Source organism: Gopherus flavomarginatus, chromosome 9, assembly GCF_025201925.1.
Source record: "Gopherus flavomarginatus isolate rGopFla2 chromosome 9, rGopFla2.mat.asm, whole genome shotgun sequence".
NCBI classification, from domain to species: domain Eukaryota; kingdom Metazoa; phylum Chordata; order Testudines; family Testudinidae; genus Gopherus; species Gopherus flavomarginatus.
Genome location: NC_066625.1, coordinates 69,849,605 through 69,865,318, shown reverse-complemented (window position 1 = coordinate 69,865,318; position 15,714 = coordinate 69,849,605). Strand labels below are relative to the sequence as shown.

Here is a 15,714-nt window from a genome sequence, read left to right as displayed (position 1 = left end):
AGGACACTTGGAGGTAGACCTCTTTTGTGCTGGAGTAGCTCGCTGGCAGGATAGCTTGTCAAATATCAAATCAAGTGTAATAGGTGCCAGGCACAAGGTCACTGCTGAATTGTCTTTTGAACATTACTCTTGTCACCGATCTTAACACTTTTCAGTCATGGCAGAGCCAGTAGAACGGGGCAGAAGTAATGCTACTGGTAATTAGAATCCTCTCCCTTTTTGGGGACCTATCAAATTGGAAGGCTGTGCGTCTATGTATAGTGCCTGGTTTTTAATACAATCTTATCTTTCACTCATGGAAACGGGATGGGTGGGTTGTTCAACAGGTACAAAAATGTAATCCGTTAGGGAAACAAGTTTTCCTTGTTAATGTTCTTTGAAAGGATCAGTTGAGCAAATTAAAACCCAACCCTCCCTCCCCCAAAAAATAAAAAGTTTAACTAAAAGGTATAGTTTCTTGGTGGCTTATCTTTTCTTTTAAAATTAAAATACACTACATAGGCTTTGGCCTGCAGTTGATAACATTGAGGGGCCAAATTAGTATCATAGTGCTTTGTTCTACCATTTGGGACATTAGGGGTGAAATCCTGGCTTCCCTGAAGTAAATTGGTTTCAGCAATGGGGCTGGGATTTTGCCTAGGGTCAGTTGCTTCCAAAGTTAAGTGCATTTTGTTAGCTGAGCAAATCCTTCTAGTACCACTGACCATCACTCAGTTAAAAAGAGTCCTCTCCAGTTATCAATATTCAGAAGGATGATGGCAGGTACAGTCTTGAGGTGAGAAGCGTTCATGGATTTTCCCAGGGGACCTTAGATGACCCTGTGAGGGGAAAGAAGTTGTTTGATTTTTTTTGTTTTGTTTATAAGTAGTTAAATTACAGAACAAAAGAGCACAATTTACTTGATTGTGAATTATTAAAAGAAATGGGCACAGTTGATCAAACTAGCAAAATACAGTAATGTTTAAAGCAACTGTGAATGGTGAAAATACTTTGTTACATTAATACAGTATTATTTTTGATCAACTTTGTAATGGTTAAAGTAACTGTTGTGAAAAAATGTTGTGATCGAGCCAGTACAAACATTATGCTAGGCGCTACCACCAGCAAATAATGTATTATATTTTTATTACATGAAACAAGTTTTTTAATCTAGCTATAAATTCCAGAAGGTGGTGGTTGATAATGAAAATAGACTTTAGGTGGGAGCAGTAATACAACCTGATACTTTTTGAAAAAAGATAGTGGAAACTACAGTTAGAATTTAGATGAGCAGCCAGAAGCCTAACTGAATATAAGCTCTTGTGATCAGTCGTCTTATATTTATTTTCAAGACTGGTTGAAAATCATGTCCCAGTGAAGCAGCGAATTTACAGCCACCTTGCAAAGTTACTATTATCAGAGTTTACCAAATGAAGCTTCTGTGTGTGAAATGTTGACTACTGCATGAAATTACAATAATGAGACCTCTAAATATTGGTGTTTGTGCAAAAAAGAAAAATGCGTGTTTTTTCTGTCCATTAGTGTTGAGAGTAAACTAATAGTAATATCTGCTGACTCTCAGCATACAGTTACCTAAACTGTGTAGGGAGTAAGTAGAAGGGTTTAGAAAAGCAGCAGTTCAATGATGACTCATTCTGCCTACTGACTGCAACGTGGCTGATCTAAAAAAATATATATATGTGCACCAAATCTTTTATAGTTTAAGGAACAGGGCATATCAGGTTGTGTAATAGCTTTCTTTAGTGACTCTTTATTAGTCTTATATTTTCCTTTTGAGTAATTACTCTAGCTGTAACCAAATGATTACGTAATTGAAATTAACTGTGTTTTTCAGTAACTGGGATCCCTGAAAAAAACAAATATCTAGTGTAATAGTTTACAGCAGTGTTTTATTGTGTGTAGCATTTATTATATTTAAATGTAAAGATCTATGTAGTGTGCAGTTGGGGAGAAATTGGAGATATTTAAAAAATCTTTTGCAAACTGAACTAAGCTTCATGATGTTGCTTGTGTTAATGTTCTGCTGGGCTGACAATTTCAAGGAAGATGGTCTGGCAGATGACTTCTGAAAAAAGCAAGTTTTTTATTTGGCCAAAACTAACTTTCCTGTAAAACATGGCTGTACAAAGATGGTAACGCCTTCGTTCATTTATTTGAAATTTATTTTGAGGCGCGAGGGGCTGGAGTTGTAAGAGTCCTACTTAGAGTGCGCGTGGTCCTATTGGTATCACAGATAGTCTAACTAAAAACTACAATACTGTACTTAAGTAGTTCTGTTCAATATGTGTAAGGTGGCAGAATCTGGTCCTTAGTCTCTTATACAATGCACTCCTTGTATAAGAATCACATCTGTCCTGGATGATTTCGTTATTATGAGCTGTTGATTCTTGCAAGCAGAGTATAGATTAGTATAGGAATGATTTTTGTCCCAGTGGTTTTGATCATTCTGTGGGGTTGATTCTTATATCAGTAATACTTACAAATAGAGTGCACTGTACTGTGTTCTATACTGCACTATATTTAGCATGAAGATATGTTATACATGCTGCATTCTCAAATATTTATAGCTGTTCAGTGTATCTGTGTCACAACTTGGAAAAGAATTTGTAGCTACAGATTGCTTTTCAAGTAGCTATCTTTTTTTATATTTATCCTTTTATACTGAGTCCCAAGACAGGGAATTGGACTGCCTCTTCAAAATGTAGGCCTTGTATTGTATATGAGATCCAGATTTGACTGACTTATGTTTAATAAATGTCATTCTTGGCAAGTTTGAACTCTTATAAAAACTTCAATTTTATGTGTAAAAACATAAAACGCACGATTGAAACTGTAAATGTGTTACCATTCGGAGAAAAACAAACTTGCGTCACCATTTGAGGTTATTTGAGGTTGGAGTGGGAAGGGCCAAATAAGAAGTTCCAGATAACTTGTCCCTTCACTCTAACAAGAGCATACAATAATGACTTTAAACCCAACTTTCCTTAATCTTTTTTCCTCCCCTTCGCTTCTTATGGTCCAGTAAAACTAAACATTGTACTTATTAACTTGTCTGGGAAAACAGTTGTTATGCGGTGTTGCTGCTTAACCAGCCACTAGAGGAGGCAAAAGTATGATGAAAGCTGAATTCCTGGAAGACAATAGCTTGCAACTGCCAGTTTTTACCCAGAGCCAATCCAAGAGGTGATTGCAGTGAGCACATTACAGAATTTGAGCACAGTGATGCACTATTGAAATAGCTATCACGCTAGTCCTTAGTGTATTTACCTTCTAGGTGGAAGATAATAGGGAATTAAGGGCAAAAATTTTTAATTTTTGTTTTCTAAAAACTTTATTATAGTAGGAATTGTAGCTCATCTTCCTCTTACTTATTGGTGTGAACTGTGTTTAGGTGGTGATAAAGACCTTGAGTATCTCCACCAGGTTATTAGAAGCCACTGTATTTATTTTTTTTACATTGTGGACAAGGGTGAATAAACTGACTTTTATAGTATATTTTACACTATTGTAGCCATATTGGTCCTGCAGTATTAGAGAGGCAAAGTGGGTGAGGTAATGTCTTTTATTGTACCAGCTGCTGTTGGTGAAACAGATATGCTTTTGAGTTTACATGATCTCTTCTTCACATCTGGGAAAAGGTACCCAGAGTGTCACAGCTCAATACAAGGTTGAACAGATTGTTTAGCATAAGGAGTTAACATGTTGTAAGAGATCATTCAAGGTGACATAGGCAGTTAACACCACTGCAGTTGTAGGACAAAGGCCATGTCTACATCTAAAATTTTGCAGCGCTGGTTGTTACAGCTGTATTAGTACAGCTGTATAGGGCCAGCGCTGCAGAGTGGCCACACTTACAGCAACCAGCGCTGCAAGTGGTGTTAGATGTGGCCACACTGCAGCGCTGTTGGGCGGCTTCAAGGGGTTTCGGGGAACGCGAGAGCAAACCGGGAAAGGAGACCAGCTTCGCCGCGGTTTGCTCTCGCGTTCCGCGAACCACCCTGCAAACCGCAGGGAAGGAGACCTGCTTGTTCGGGGAACGCGAGAGCAAACCGCGGCGAAGCTGGTCTCCTTCCCCGGTTTGCTCTCGCGTTCTCGGAACCACCCTGCAAACCGCAGGGACGGAGACCTGCTTGCTCGGGGTTCGGGGAACGCGAGAGCAAGCCGGGGAAGGAGACCAGCTTGATTACCAGAGGCTTCCTCAGGTATGCTGGGATACCTGCTTATTCCACGGAGGTCAAGAAAAGCGCTGGTAAGTGTCTATACTTGATTACCAGCGCTGGATCACCAGCGCTGGATCCTCTACACCCGAGACAAAACGGGAGTACGGCCAGCGCTGCAAACAGGGAGTTGCAGCGCTGGTGGTGCCCTGCAGATGTGTACACCTCCTAAGTTGCAGCGCTGTAACTCCCTCACCAGCGCTGCAACTTTCTGATGTAGACAAGCCCAAAGAGGGTTATAACATGGTAGTCCACTGAGTTAGTTCCTACAAAAGAACTGTATTAAGGCAGACTAACTGCAAGACACCTTTCAAATGATTGAATGCTTGTATATCTACTTATCTGAAGTGCTTCCGTTGCTCCCATTGCTGTTGTGTCTGAGTGCCTGGCAATCTTTAATATAGTTCTCCTCCCAACACTTCCTGATGCAGGGAAATATTTCTGTTCCCATTTTACAGATGGGGAACTGAGGCCTAGAGAGTCTAGTGACTTGACTATGGTCACAGAGGAAGTCTGTGTATTACATTATTAGTGTAATGTTTAACTCTCCAGTGTGGTATGTGCCGTCATGTGCCAAACTGGATACCATCAGATTAGGCCTGAATAAAGACTGGGAATGGTTGGGTCATTACAAAACCTAAACCTAATTTCCCCAATATTAATTTCTCACTACTGTTACTCACACCTTCTTGTCAACTGTCTGTAATGGGCCATTCTCTTACAACTTCAAAAGTTATTTTTCCTCCCTTGATATCCTGCTGTTAATTAATTTATCTCGTTAGACTGACCTCACACTTGGTAAAGCAACTGCCATCCTTTCATTTATTTATACCTGCTCCTGTATTTTTCACTTCATGCATCTGATGAAGTGGGTTCTAGCCCACAAAAACTTGTGCCAAAATAAATTTGTTAGTCTCTAAGGTGCCACAAGGACTCCTCCTTATTGTTTTTGCTGATACAGACTAACACGGCTACCACTCTGAAACCTAACTCTCCAGTGTTTTTCCAATACTTCCTTTTCAGGTAGCCCGACTTATATTTCCTTTGTTTTCATTTTAACAGAGTCCTTATGAAAATTGTCTTAATATGTCATGCAAAGAAAGGATATTCCATGCAAAGAAAGGATATTGCATGACCTGATACGATATTTTTAATGAGATTAGGAACGAGACTTAAGGAGAGAAGAAATGGGGACTGCAACTTCCTTTTCACATAAAGTTCATACAGCTGCCTTTGCTGCTTTTTGACTTTCTTTAGTGTTGTCACGTCCATGCAAACTCTGAAATGATGATGGGAGGATTAGCAGATTTTGCTTGCTACCTCTATTTCCTAGCTAAAGGACTAACCAAGTATCTTCTTTCCTGTTCAGTGAAACATACTAAAGTATGGACTCTGGATGCAGTATCAAACAATCGGAGCAGTGACATGACAACAGTGTTACTTATGGGGGAAACAAAGACCCTAAAGAATGGAAATAATATTAAAATTTTAGAAATACATATGTAGATGACCTTGGATATTGAGTTAATGAAAGATTTGAATGAATTCAAGTTGAAAAATGATCCTTCCATAACAATTTTCGAAATATTTAAAGGAAAGGTAACACTCAGTGAGTTGAATTGATTTCCAGGGAGTAATCTGAGATTTCCTGTTAGATTGTGTAGGTGAATTGCCTGTTGACAAAATGAAGCTGTCTTTGCAACTGACTGTCATTTTGTTACTGATGTACATCACAGATTCCTCTAAGATAAAAGCAAATTGAATTAACAGTCAAGGTGTTAGGAAGAGCTTGATGGTAGCTGACTACATCTTAGGCCAATTTATACTAGTATAGAACATATTTCCTACATGTAAAAGGTGTCATCTCCATAGGATAGGTCCTCATATGTTCAGGTAATAACTTCTGTTATAAACTAAAAATGGACTTTGGGGCACAGGAACAAGAGTTCAGAAATGTTACATACAGCAGGTCTATTTTAGAGGATTAACATACATATTGCTTAAATGATTTCTTAATATTCCATTCAATTTATAGTGAGCCCCTAAAAAACACTAAATCTGTTTACGGTTGAGGTTGCTCAAATGAACTTCCTCAGAATTCACTAAAATAATTTTAAGGCTACACTCTCACACCATACAATATATCATCAAAAACTAGCCCACCACCCTCACAGAATTCAACTGCATCCATATATAAATACCTTCTGACTAGTGCTGTCACTCGGTTACTTTTTTTAATCGCGCGATTAAAAAGAAAAAATACCGTTCCAGAGGAATTGTGTCCATGCAGATGATGGGTTCTGCTCGATAACAATCCAAAGCAGTATGGACTGATGCATGTTCATTTTCATCGTCTGAGTCAGATGACCGCAGCAGAAGGTTGATTTTCTTTTTTGGTGATTTGGGTTCTGTAGTTTCTGCTTCAAAGTGTTGCTCTTTTAAGACTTATGAAAGCATGTGCCACACCTCATCCCTTTCAGATTTTGGAAGGCACTTCAGATTCTTAAACCTTGGGTTGAGCTATCTTTAGAAATCTCACATTGGTACCTTCTTTGCATTTTGTCAGATCTGCAGTAAAAGTGTTCTTAAAACAAACAACATATCCTGGGTCATCATCCAAGACTGCTATAATGTGAAATATGAATGCAGGTAAAACTGAGCAGGAGACATACAATTCTCCCCCAAGGAGCTCAGTCACAAATTTTATTGACTTTTTTTTTTTTTTTTTTAATGTGCATCATCAGCACGGAAGCATGTCCTCTGGAATGGTGGTTGAAGCATGAAGAAGCATACAAATGTTTAGCATATCTGGCAGGTAAATGCCTTGCAATGCTAGCTATAAAAGTGCTATGCAAATGCCTGTTTTCACTTTCAGGTAACACTGTAAATAAGCAGGCAGCATTATGTCCCGTAAATGTAAACAAACTTGTTTGTCTTAGCAATTGGCTGAACATGAAGTAGGGCTGAGTGGACTTATAGGCGCTAAAATTTTACATTGTTTTAGTTTGTTGAGTGCAGTTATGTAACACGCAATCTAGATTTCTAACTTGCTCTTCCATAATAGAGATTTTACCTCATGCAAGTGCTCTAGTGCATTGAAAAATACTTTCTTTTATCATTTTTACAGGCAGATATTGTAATAAAAAATAATATAAAGTGAGCGCTGTTCACTTTGTACTTTGTGTTGTAATTGTAATTGAAATCAGTATATTTGAAAATATAGAAAAACATCCAGAAATATTTAATACATTTCAACTGGTATTCTGTTTAACATGCGATTAATCTCAAATAATTTTTTTTTAGTTAATTGCTTGAGTTAACTGCAGTTAATCGACAGCCCTTCTTCTAACGCATTCAGTTTAGCAGTTGTAGTGCCTTTAATGCTCAGTACCAGGTTGCCGGTGATGCTGTCCACACCGGGCCCGTACTCAGAAGGGACTCGTTATATTTGGCAGGTATAGGCGTCATGGGAGTCTTTCGTTTGGGGAGGTTACGCGAGCGCCAGAAGCTCCCTAGGAGTCGGGGAGCTTCTGTTCCCGGAAGGTGGCCTCTTCACCCCGAGGCCTCTGCTGCCCACCACTCAGTCCTCTCTACTCCCTCCCCCTCTTAACTCACCGTTAAGGCAGGAAAAAGTGATGGGGCCATGGTCCCCTGGTTCACCTGTTCCAGTTCCCCATTTCTCTATATATGAATACCGTGTCAGATAGAACAGGAGTACTTGTGGCACCTTAGAGACTAACAAATTTATTTCAGCATGAGCTTTCATGAGCTACAGCTCACTTCATGAGCTACAGCCAATCAGGCCTTCTGTGGGTAGTATATCCTGTGGTGCTCAGGCCCACAAGACTCACAGTCTATGACTCAATGTCCTCCCAGAGCTATGCGTGCTGGTGTAGATGTGGTCATCACGCAAGGACCAGCAGCTCTCTAGGTTCTAAACCAATGGCTTCTTGCAGCTATAGTCTTCGGATGCACAGAATGGAACACACAGACAGGAGATATTTATACATACAGAGAACATGAAAAGGTGGAAGTATGCATACCATCAGGAAGAGTCTAATCAATTGAGATGAGCTGTCATCAGCAGGAGAAAAAAAACTTTTGAAGTGATAATTGAGATGACCCATAGAAGGTGTGAGGAGAACTTATCATAGGGAAATAGATTCAGTTAGTGTAATGACCCAACCATTCCCAGTCTCTGTTTAAGCCTAACTTAATTGTATCTAATTTGCATATTAATTTGAGTTCAGCTGTCTCTCTTTGGAGTCTGTTTTTGAAGTTTTTTTTGTTGCAAAATTGCCACCTTCAAGTCTGTCACTGAGTGGTTAGAGAGTTTGAAGTGTTCTCCCACTGGTTTTTGAATGTTATGATTCCTGATGTCAGATTTTTCATGAATTTTCATGTTCTCTATATGTATAAATATCACCTGTCTGTGTGTTCCATTCTATGCATCCAAAGAAGTAAGCTGTAGCTCACGAAAGCTCATGCTGAAATAAATTTGTTAGTCTCTAAGGTGCCACAACTACTCCTATTCTTTTTGCGGATACAGACTAACACGACTGCTACTCTGAAACATGTTAGATAGAAATTTCAAGTGCTGTAAAAGATCCAATACATTGTAAGAGCCCAAGAAACATGAACGTGTCATCCAATGATCACACATTCCAAAAAGGCAAATGATACAAACGAGTAAGGGATACTTCCGAGGGAATTCTGCACCAAAAAATAAAAATTCTATGCATAATTTAAAATTCTGCATATTTTATTTGTCAGTAAATATGGATGCTCCATATATCAGTGGGGCGCACAGGCCACTGGCTGCAGTGAGGTGGGAGGTCACCCTGCAGCCTGCCCCATCCCCAACACACAGATTCAGCAGTGAGGCTGCACCTGACCTGACAAAGCAGAAGAACCGTGCATGTCTCAGAAACACCCTGAGGGCCCTGCCTCTCTACCCTAGGTGCACCAAGATAGTAAGGAGGAGGGACAGTGTATCACGTGCAAGCCCAGCTCTGGCCCCCGATCCAGGTGTGAGGCAAGCAGGCTCAGCCCAGTGGGGTCCAAGTGTGGAAGGTCTTAGTGTGGGGAGATCCAGTTATGGAGTGAGAGGGTTCTGTGTGAGGCAATCTAGGTGTGGGGGAGTCTGGTGCAGGGGGATCTGCGCATGGGCTTGTGGCAGGGTTCTGGGTGCAAGGGGGTCTGGGTGAAGATGATTGGAGGTCAGCAGGAAGGGGCTAGGTGTGGGAATGGGGCTCAGCAGGTCTTGGTGTGGGGGGCTCTGCAATGAGGTGAGGGGGAAGTAGGGCTCAGTGGGGTGGAGGTCTGGGTGTGGGGGAAATAGGGCTTGGTGGGGTGAGGGTCTGGGGTGCAATTGGTTGGGGCTTGTCAGGGTGGAGGTCTGGGTACAGCTGGTTGGGGCTTGGAGAATGGTCTTGGTGCAGGGTGGGAGTCCGGATGCAGGGTGTAGGGGCTTGGCAGGGAGTCTGGATGCTGGGGGGGCAGGGTCTCAGTGGAATGGGGGTTTGGGTGCTTGGGACTCAGTGGAGGGGTTCTGGGTGCGGGGGGAGGCTAATGTCACTTCATCTTCAAAGAGCATAAAAAGTATGCATTTCTAGTTCTACAACTATGGTGGTGTTTCTTTTTGTGGTTACAGGTGATGTGCTCAAATAATGACGTATAACTTGTCTGAAGCAATCTAAAAGTCTTTTTTGTATAGAAACACTGACCTATTTTTCTTTCTCTCTCTTTTTTTTATTTCCCCTCCAGGTTGTCACGGAATAAAATGGATGGTAGCTTTGATTGTGATTGTGGTGAGCTGGAGCCACCTGATCATTAACAGAAGGCATCTTTTGTAAATCAAGATCTGCCAGTTTCCTGTTTAACTAGACTGTAAACAAAGGAGGAAGAAAAAAACATAGTGCTTACCAGCACCATAGAATGACGCTGCTCAGGACCAGTCCAACACTGAATGTATCTGCACTGTGAGGAGGAGGATGTTAATAGAAGTCTATTATGTGCATATTTATTCACATTTTTGTTAAATGTTACCCAGTTGCATGGTAGAGCTGAGTGCATAGTATGTCATTTCATTTCGTTTGTTTCTTGTGAGTATTTTCTTTAACGTCTGCAGAGATTCTGCACCTTTCTTGAACTATGAATGCTGCAATCTTTCTATCTTATGCTCAGTTTGAGTTATAGCATTTGTCAGCTCTAAATTTAAGGGGACACAACAGGCCTGGTTGGCTGCTAATGCAATGAGAGTGTCAGAAAAACATATTGGAGTCAAAGCCGAGTTTTTCTTCTCCCTTTCTGTAAGATCTTTCCTTCAGATACCAGTGGAAGAGTGTCTACATATTTACAGAAGCTTGGTAGCTTAAGAGGAAAAAGAAACGTGAAGAATTTCAAAATGGCAGAGAAGTTTGAAAGTCTCATGAACATTCATGGTTTTGATCTGGGCTCTCGATATATGGACTTGAAACCACTGGGCTGTGGTGGAAATGGCTTAGTTTTTTCTGCTGTCGATAATGACTGTGATAAAAGAGTGGCTGTCAAGAAAATTGTCCTCACAGATCCTCAGAGTGTTAAACATGCTCTACGTGAGATTAAAATTATTAGAAGACTTGACCATGATAACATTGTGAAAGTATTTGAAATTCTTGGTCCCAATGGAAGCCAGTTAACGGATGATGTGGGCTCCCTTACGGAACTGAACTGTGTTTACATTGTTCAAGAGTACATGGAGACGGATCTGGCTAACCTGTTAGAGCAGGGCCCTTTACTGGAAGAACATGCCAGGCTTTTCATGTACCAGCTGCTACGTGGGCTCAAGTATATTCACTCTGCAAATGTTCTACATAGAGATCTCAAACCAGCTAATCTTTTCATTAATACTGAAGACTTGGTGCTGAAGATTGGCGACTTTGGTCTTGCACGGATCATGGATCCTCATTATTCCCATAAGGTTTGTGGAGTGATGGATTCACTTTTTAAAAAGTGATATCCCGATAGCCTATCCATCTTAGAATGGTCTCTCTTTGTCTAGGTACTTTAATAGTATTCATCATTATATTATAAGTGCTTGATGGCAGGGTGTAAGTGGAAAGTTTCTGAAGCCTGTCCTGGATTGGTAACGAACTTTCCCTCCCAGTATTTTACAGAGTTGCACCATTTGCTGCTCAGCTAAGAATGCTGGCAGAGTAAGGCTGTGTCTGCACTTCGTGGTTTTCAATGGCCTGGCTGTGTCGCTGCAGTTGTGCCATTGTAAGGTGCACTGTGTAGCTCTCTCCCAGCGACATAATATCGCAATAATATAATACAGCATAATATAGCTTTGTCGGCAGGCGTGCAGTTTCCACTGATGAAGTGCTGTCTACACTGGCAGTATTGTTAAAACATTTGTCGTTGGGGGAGAAGGGGGTGTTCTTTCACACCTCTGAGTGATGAAAGTGCTAGTATCGACATATAGCTGAAGTTAAAATGTCATTATCTCCATAGGTAGGCATTAATGACTGCTAGTGTACCATGAATGTCTTCCCTTCAGCCCCAAAACATTGAGATTTTTCACCTCTGATGGCTTTGTGTCTCATCTGGCCTTTTGAAAGTTCTGTGCATGCTACTTTAGTTAACTAACTTATTTATAACCTTGCCATGGGAGATAATCTAGAGTTGCAGTGTTGAAAATTTTGGCAAATGCAGTGGGTGAGAGCGCTGCGCTTTTTTTTAATCATAAATTTAATAATTTGGGGGCAGGTTCAGACCTCCAAACAATTTGTTTACTTCCAAGGGGAGATTGCATGCACATAACCAGGAAGAGAGTTTAACTCTGAGTATTTATAAAAGCAGTATTTAGATGAACAAATACACAACTTAGGTTTTAAGAGCAATGCATAGATGTAGAATTACAGGAACTTTAGATTACTTTAAAATATCTGTGCATCCCCAGGGTACAAATGAGACTACTCACTGGGATTTATTAGTAGTAGTGGGATCTTCCTGTTTCTTGTTTCATTTCTCAGAAGGGGTTTGTTTATTATCTCCATTAACTTGATGTTTGGCAATAAGGAACTTTTAGGAGCTATACTTCATTTGACTAATCAAGTTGCAAGTGATAGATTAAATACAATCACCACTGTACTTAACTCTGTTTTAAAGGTGGTTGTATAAAATAGCCCTTTCAGGATCAAACTTGGAGCTCATTGCAAACAGTATTTAAACTTGTTTAGCGTGCTTATAAAATATACAGTATTGGTATGCATGGTGCACTGAATGTAACAGGATGATATAGCTGATCAAATAGTCTAATATTGTCCTTATCTCTGGAGGCTTGGATTAAAATATATATATATTTATATATAATTTTTTTGTCTTAAGGAAATCTTATTTGTGTTTTTTTTTTTTTTTCTTCCTTCCTTAGGGCCATCTTTCTGAGGGATTGGTTACTAAATGGTACAGATCACCCCGTCTCTTACTTTCTCCTAACAACTACACTAAAGCCATTGACATGTGGGCTGCAGGTTGCATCTTTGCTGAAATGCTGACTGGGAAAACCCTCTTTGCAGGTTGGTAGTGTACTGATTGTCATTCACCCAGGCACACCGGCTGCTGGGGCAGTCTTACCCTGCCCCACCCCACGCTGCAGCAGCAGGAGTTTGAGGGGGGAGCTCAGGGCTGGGGCACAGGGAGGTGCTTACCTAGGGTGCGCTCCCCAGAAAGGGCAAGAGGAACTTCCTCCCTCAGCAATTCCTAGTTCCAGGGGCTACCTCTGCTGGCAGACATCACCCCCACAGCTCCCATTGGCCACAGTTCCCAGCCAATGGGAGCTGCAGAACTGGGGCGGAGCAGAGGGAGCATGTGGCACTCAGGAGCAGTGGAGGGAGCCTGCCACCCCTCCCCAGAGCACCCGCACTGCCCCTTTCTGCCTTCCCAGCACACATGGCACCCCCCTCAACCATGCGCCTTCCCCCCCCAGCACCTTTGGCGCCCCCTAGTCTTTCCCTCCAAGCTGCCCCCACCCCAAGCTTTAATCAGAGGTATGTAGTAAAAGTCATGGACTGGTCACGGGCCGTGAATTTTACTGCCCTTGACCTGTCCGTGACTTTTACTAAAAATACCCATGACTAAAATGTAGCCTTATTTATAACCCACTTCTAGTGCTCCATTGGTGCAGAAAGGACATTGTTTAGGGTAGGATATGTCCCTTTGACTATAATGGGGCTCACAGCCCTTATGCATTTGTGGTTGTGCCAGCAAAACTTGTAACCTCCATTAATGTTTCTGATCACATGGGATGCAAACTACTTAACTCCTGAATTAGTGTAGCTCTCAGGGAGAGAACTTCTGTCAGTATAACTAATACGTGTACAATTAATGAAATACAGGTTTGACAAAAGTACAAGCAAAATCCATTCAGCTGTTTGAGTTCAGAGTGTGGCAACAGTTTTCCATACACTTAAAAAACAACAACAAAAAAAGCTGTAAGGAAATTCCTAACTTCAGGCATCAATATAAAAGTTAAGTTGAGAGCATTTTGTGCTTTAAAATGCCATTAATTCAATGTCATATATTTGAAAATCGCTAGGAACTTGAAGTTACATAAAGATCTGCTTCTCTCCAGAAGGTTGTCCTGGAATTAGTAGATGTATTAAATCTTCCAGTGAACACTGAGAAATGGGTACTGAAGTGTCTATTGGTAGCAAAATATTTAATACTCAAAACATGGAAATATAATGTGCCTCTAGCTTATTGAGAATGAGTGAAAGAAATAGACAGCTCTGATGGAAAAAATGCTACAAGTCAGTAACACAAAATCCTGAAATTTGGTGCTATGGGTGCATTGATGCAATTCTAATATAGCACAAACATAGAATCTCTGTATAGTAAAAATTTAATCTAAAAATATTTTAGTAGCAATATTGCATCACTAGCATTTAGATTACATTTTTAATATACATTGATCCTAGGATTATGCTCTGGTCCTTTTTTATGTCAAACTATTACATAAATAAAAGCATAAAACCATGTACTCATATGCTTCCATTCTTTTGTCTTGATGTCTTCCATAATGGTAGCTTAATTTTACATCTTCATTCCATTGTCTGTTCAATTTTGCTTGAAAAATCAAAGGACAAACTGTGTATATTTGCAGTTTCAATTTTAGCCTTAACCTGGCCTCTGAACACTTACCACCTATGAATTATAGACTGCATCCACTTTACTTTATCTATCCACCCTAACTTATTTACATCTTCCTTATGGGTTGCAAACCACTTCTTATCTCCATCCACATTCTGCTTACTGACCAATGAACCAAACCCCATTGCATATGGGCCAAACGACTCTACTTTGCTTCAGAACACCCTACCCCTACCCCGCTCCTCTTGGCTAGATGACACTGTCTTGCATTTTGTATCATGCTTTCCTCCTCCCCTGTCTATGGACTGGCAAGCTCAATCTACTCTACCGTCCGTGGAAGGTTTTTTTCAGATGTTCACCTCTGTTTTGCCTTCTAGGCATGGTTGGAGATCACGCCCTCCCATTACAGACAGATTCACCATTACACTGTCTGCTATGCCCATAGACTGAGACTTGTTCTTTATCTTGGACTGATTTGATTTAAATATCAAGATTGAGTATTAATCCAGACATTTTGTTTTATTACATGAGAAGAGTGGGCTAAAAAAAGTATTTAGATTAAAGCTTGGCTGCTGTGTATCTCTCAAAATGCTGCAATACAGCTTAATTTTGAGTGCCGAACTCATGGTAGCTTCAACAATGTATCTTACAGGGAAAGGGAATTAGGCTGGGCTGTTGACAAGGATATGTGTGGATAGTTGTATAAGGAGACTTGCTTCGTGGGGATGCTTTGAAACTCATATTTAATAGGAGTTTGACAGAAGTACTTGCAAACCTCTTTCATATTTACCAGGTATAACAAAAAATATAGGATGCACTTATGTTGGGGATGCACAGAGTTTGGTGCATTAATGAGAGCTTAATGCTGTTGTCTGTTTGCGGTCTGCTAAGAGGTAGTTTCCTTGAAAAGCCAATGACTTCTAATGGAAAATGTCACTGTAGCTGGAAAGATGAGTGTCTGTTGTACAAAATTGTAAAGTACATCTTGTGAAATTGCTTGAACTATGAGGGTAACTGAAAAAGGCTTATGCAGGTTTTTTCTCTCTCTAATACAGTAATGTCCAAATTAAAACTACTACAAGCCATACTTCCAAAAGTGCTTAGTGTCCGCAATTAGGGCCAAATTTTTGAGAGCTAATTGTTCTCAATGGAAAATTGTTGGCAGCTGAGCACTTCTAACAATTTGGCCACTTCATTTAGGTGTCTGAAGGGGAAGTAGCTGAGCTTGCTTGAAAATCTGACCCTAATTTCTTGGTAAAGACTTTGCTTTCTAGCTCCTATGCAGTTTTGTCAGCAGGTGTGGGATTCTTGTATCTAATGCATCCTGTGGTCACAGGCTATACAAATGCATGTTTGAGTCTCTCTT

General features: G+C 40.5%; 1 protein-coding gene across 3 annotated transcripts in view; it reads left to right on the top strand.

Annotated features, from left to right (window-relative positions):
• MAPK6 (mitogen-activated protein kinase 6) overlaps positions 1-15,714 on the top strand; it is a 51,846-nt gene that overhangs the window by 28,172 nt on the left and 7,960 nt on the right. For all 3 annotated transcript variants that reach the window (XM_050966899.1, XM_050966898.1, XM_050966897.1), the window contains exons 2-3: positions 9,984-11,178; positions 12,631-12,775. In XM_050966899.1, coding sequence (XP_050822856.1) covers positions 10,624-11,178; positions 12,631-12,775 — 700 coding nt within the window. In that variant the 5' untranslated portion in view covers positions 9,984-10,623. The remainder of the gene's footprint in view (positions 1-9,983; positions 11,179-12,630; positions 12,776-15,714) is intronic.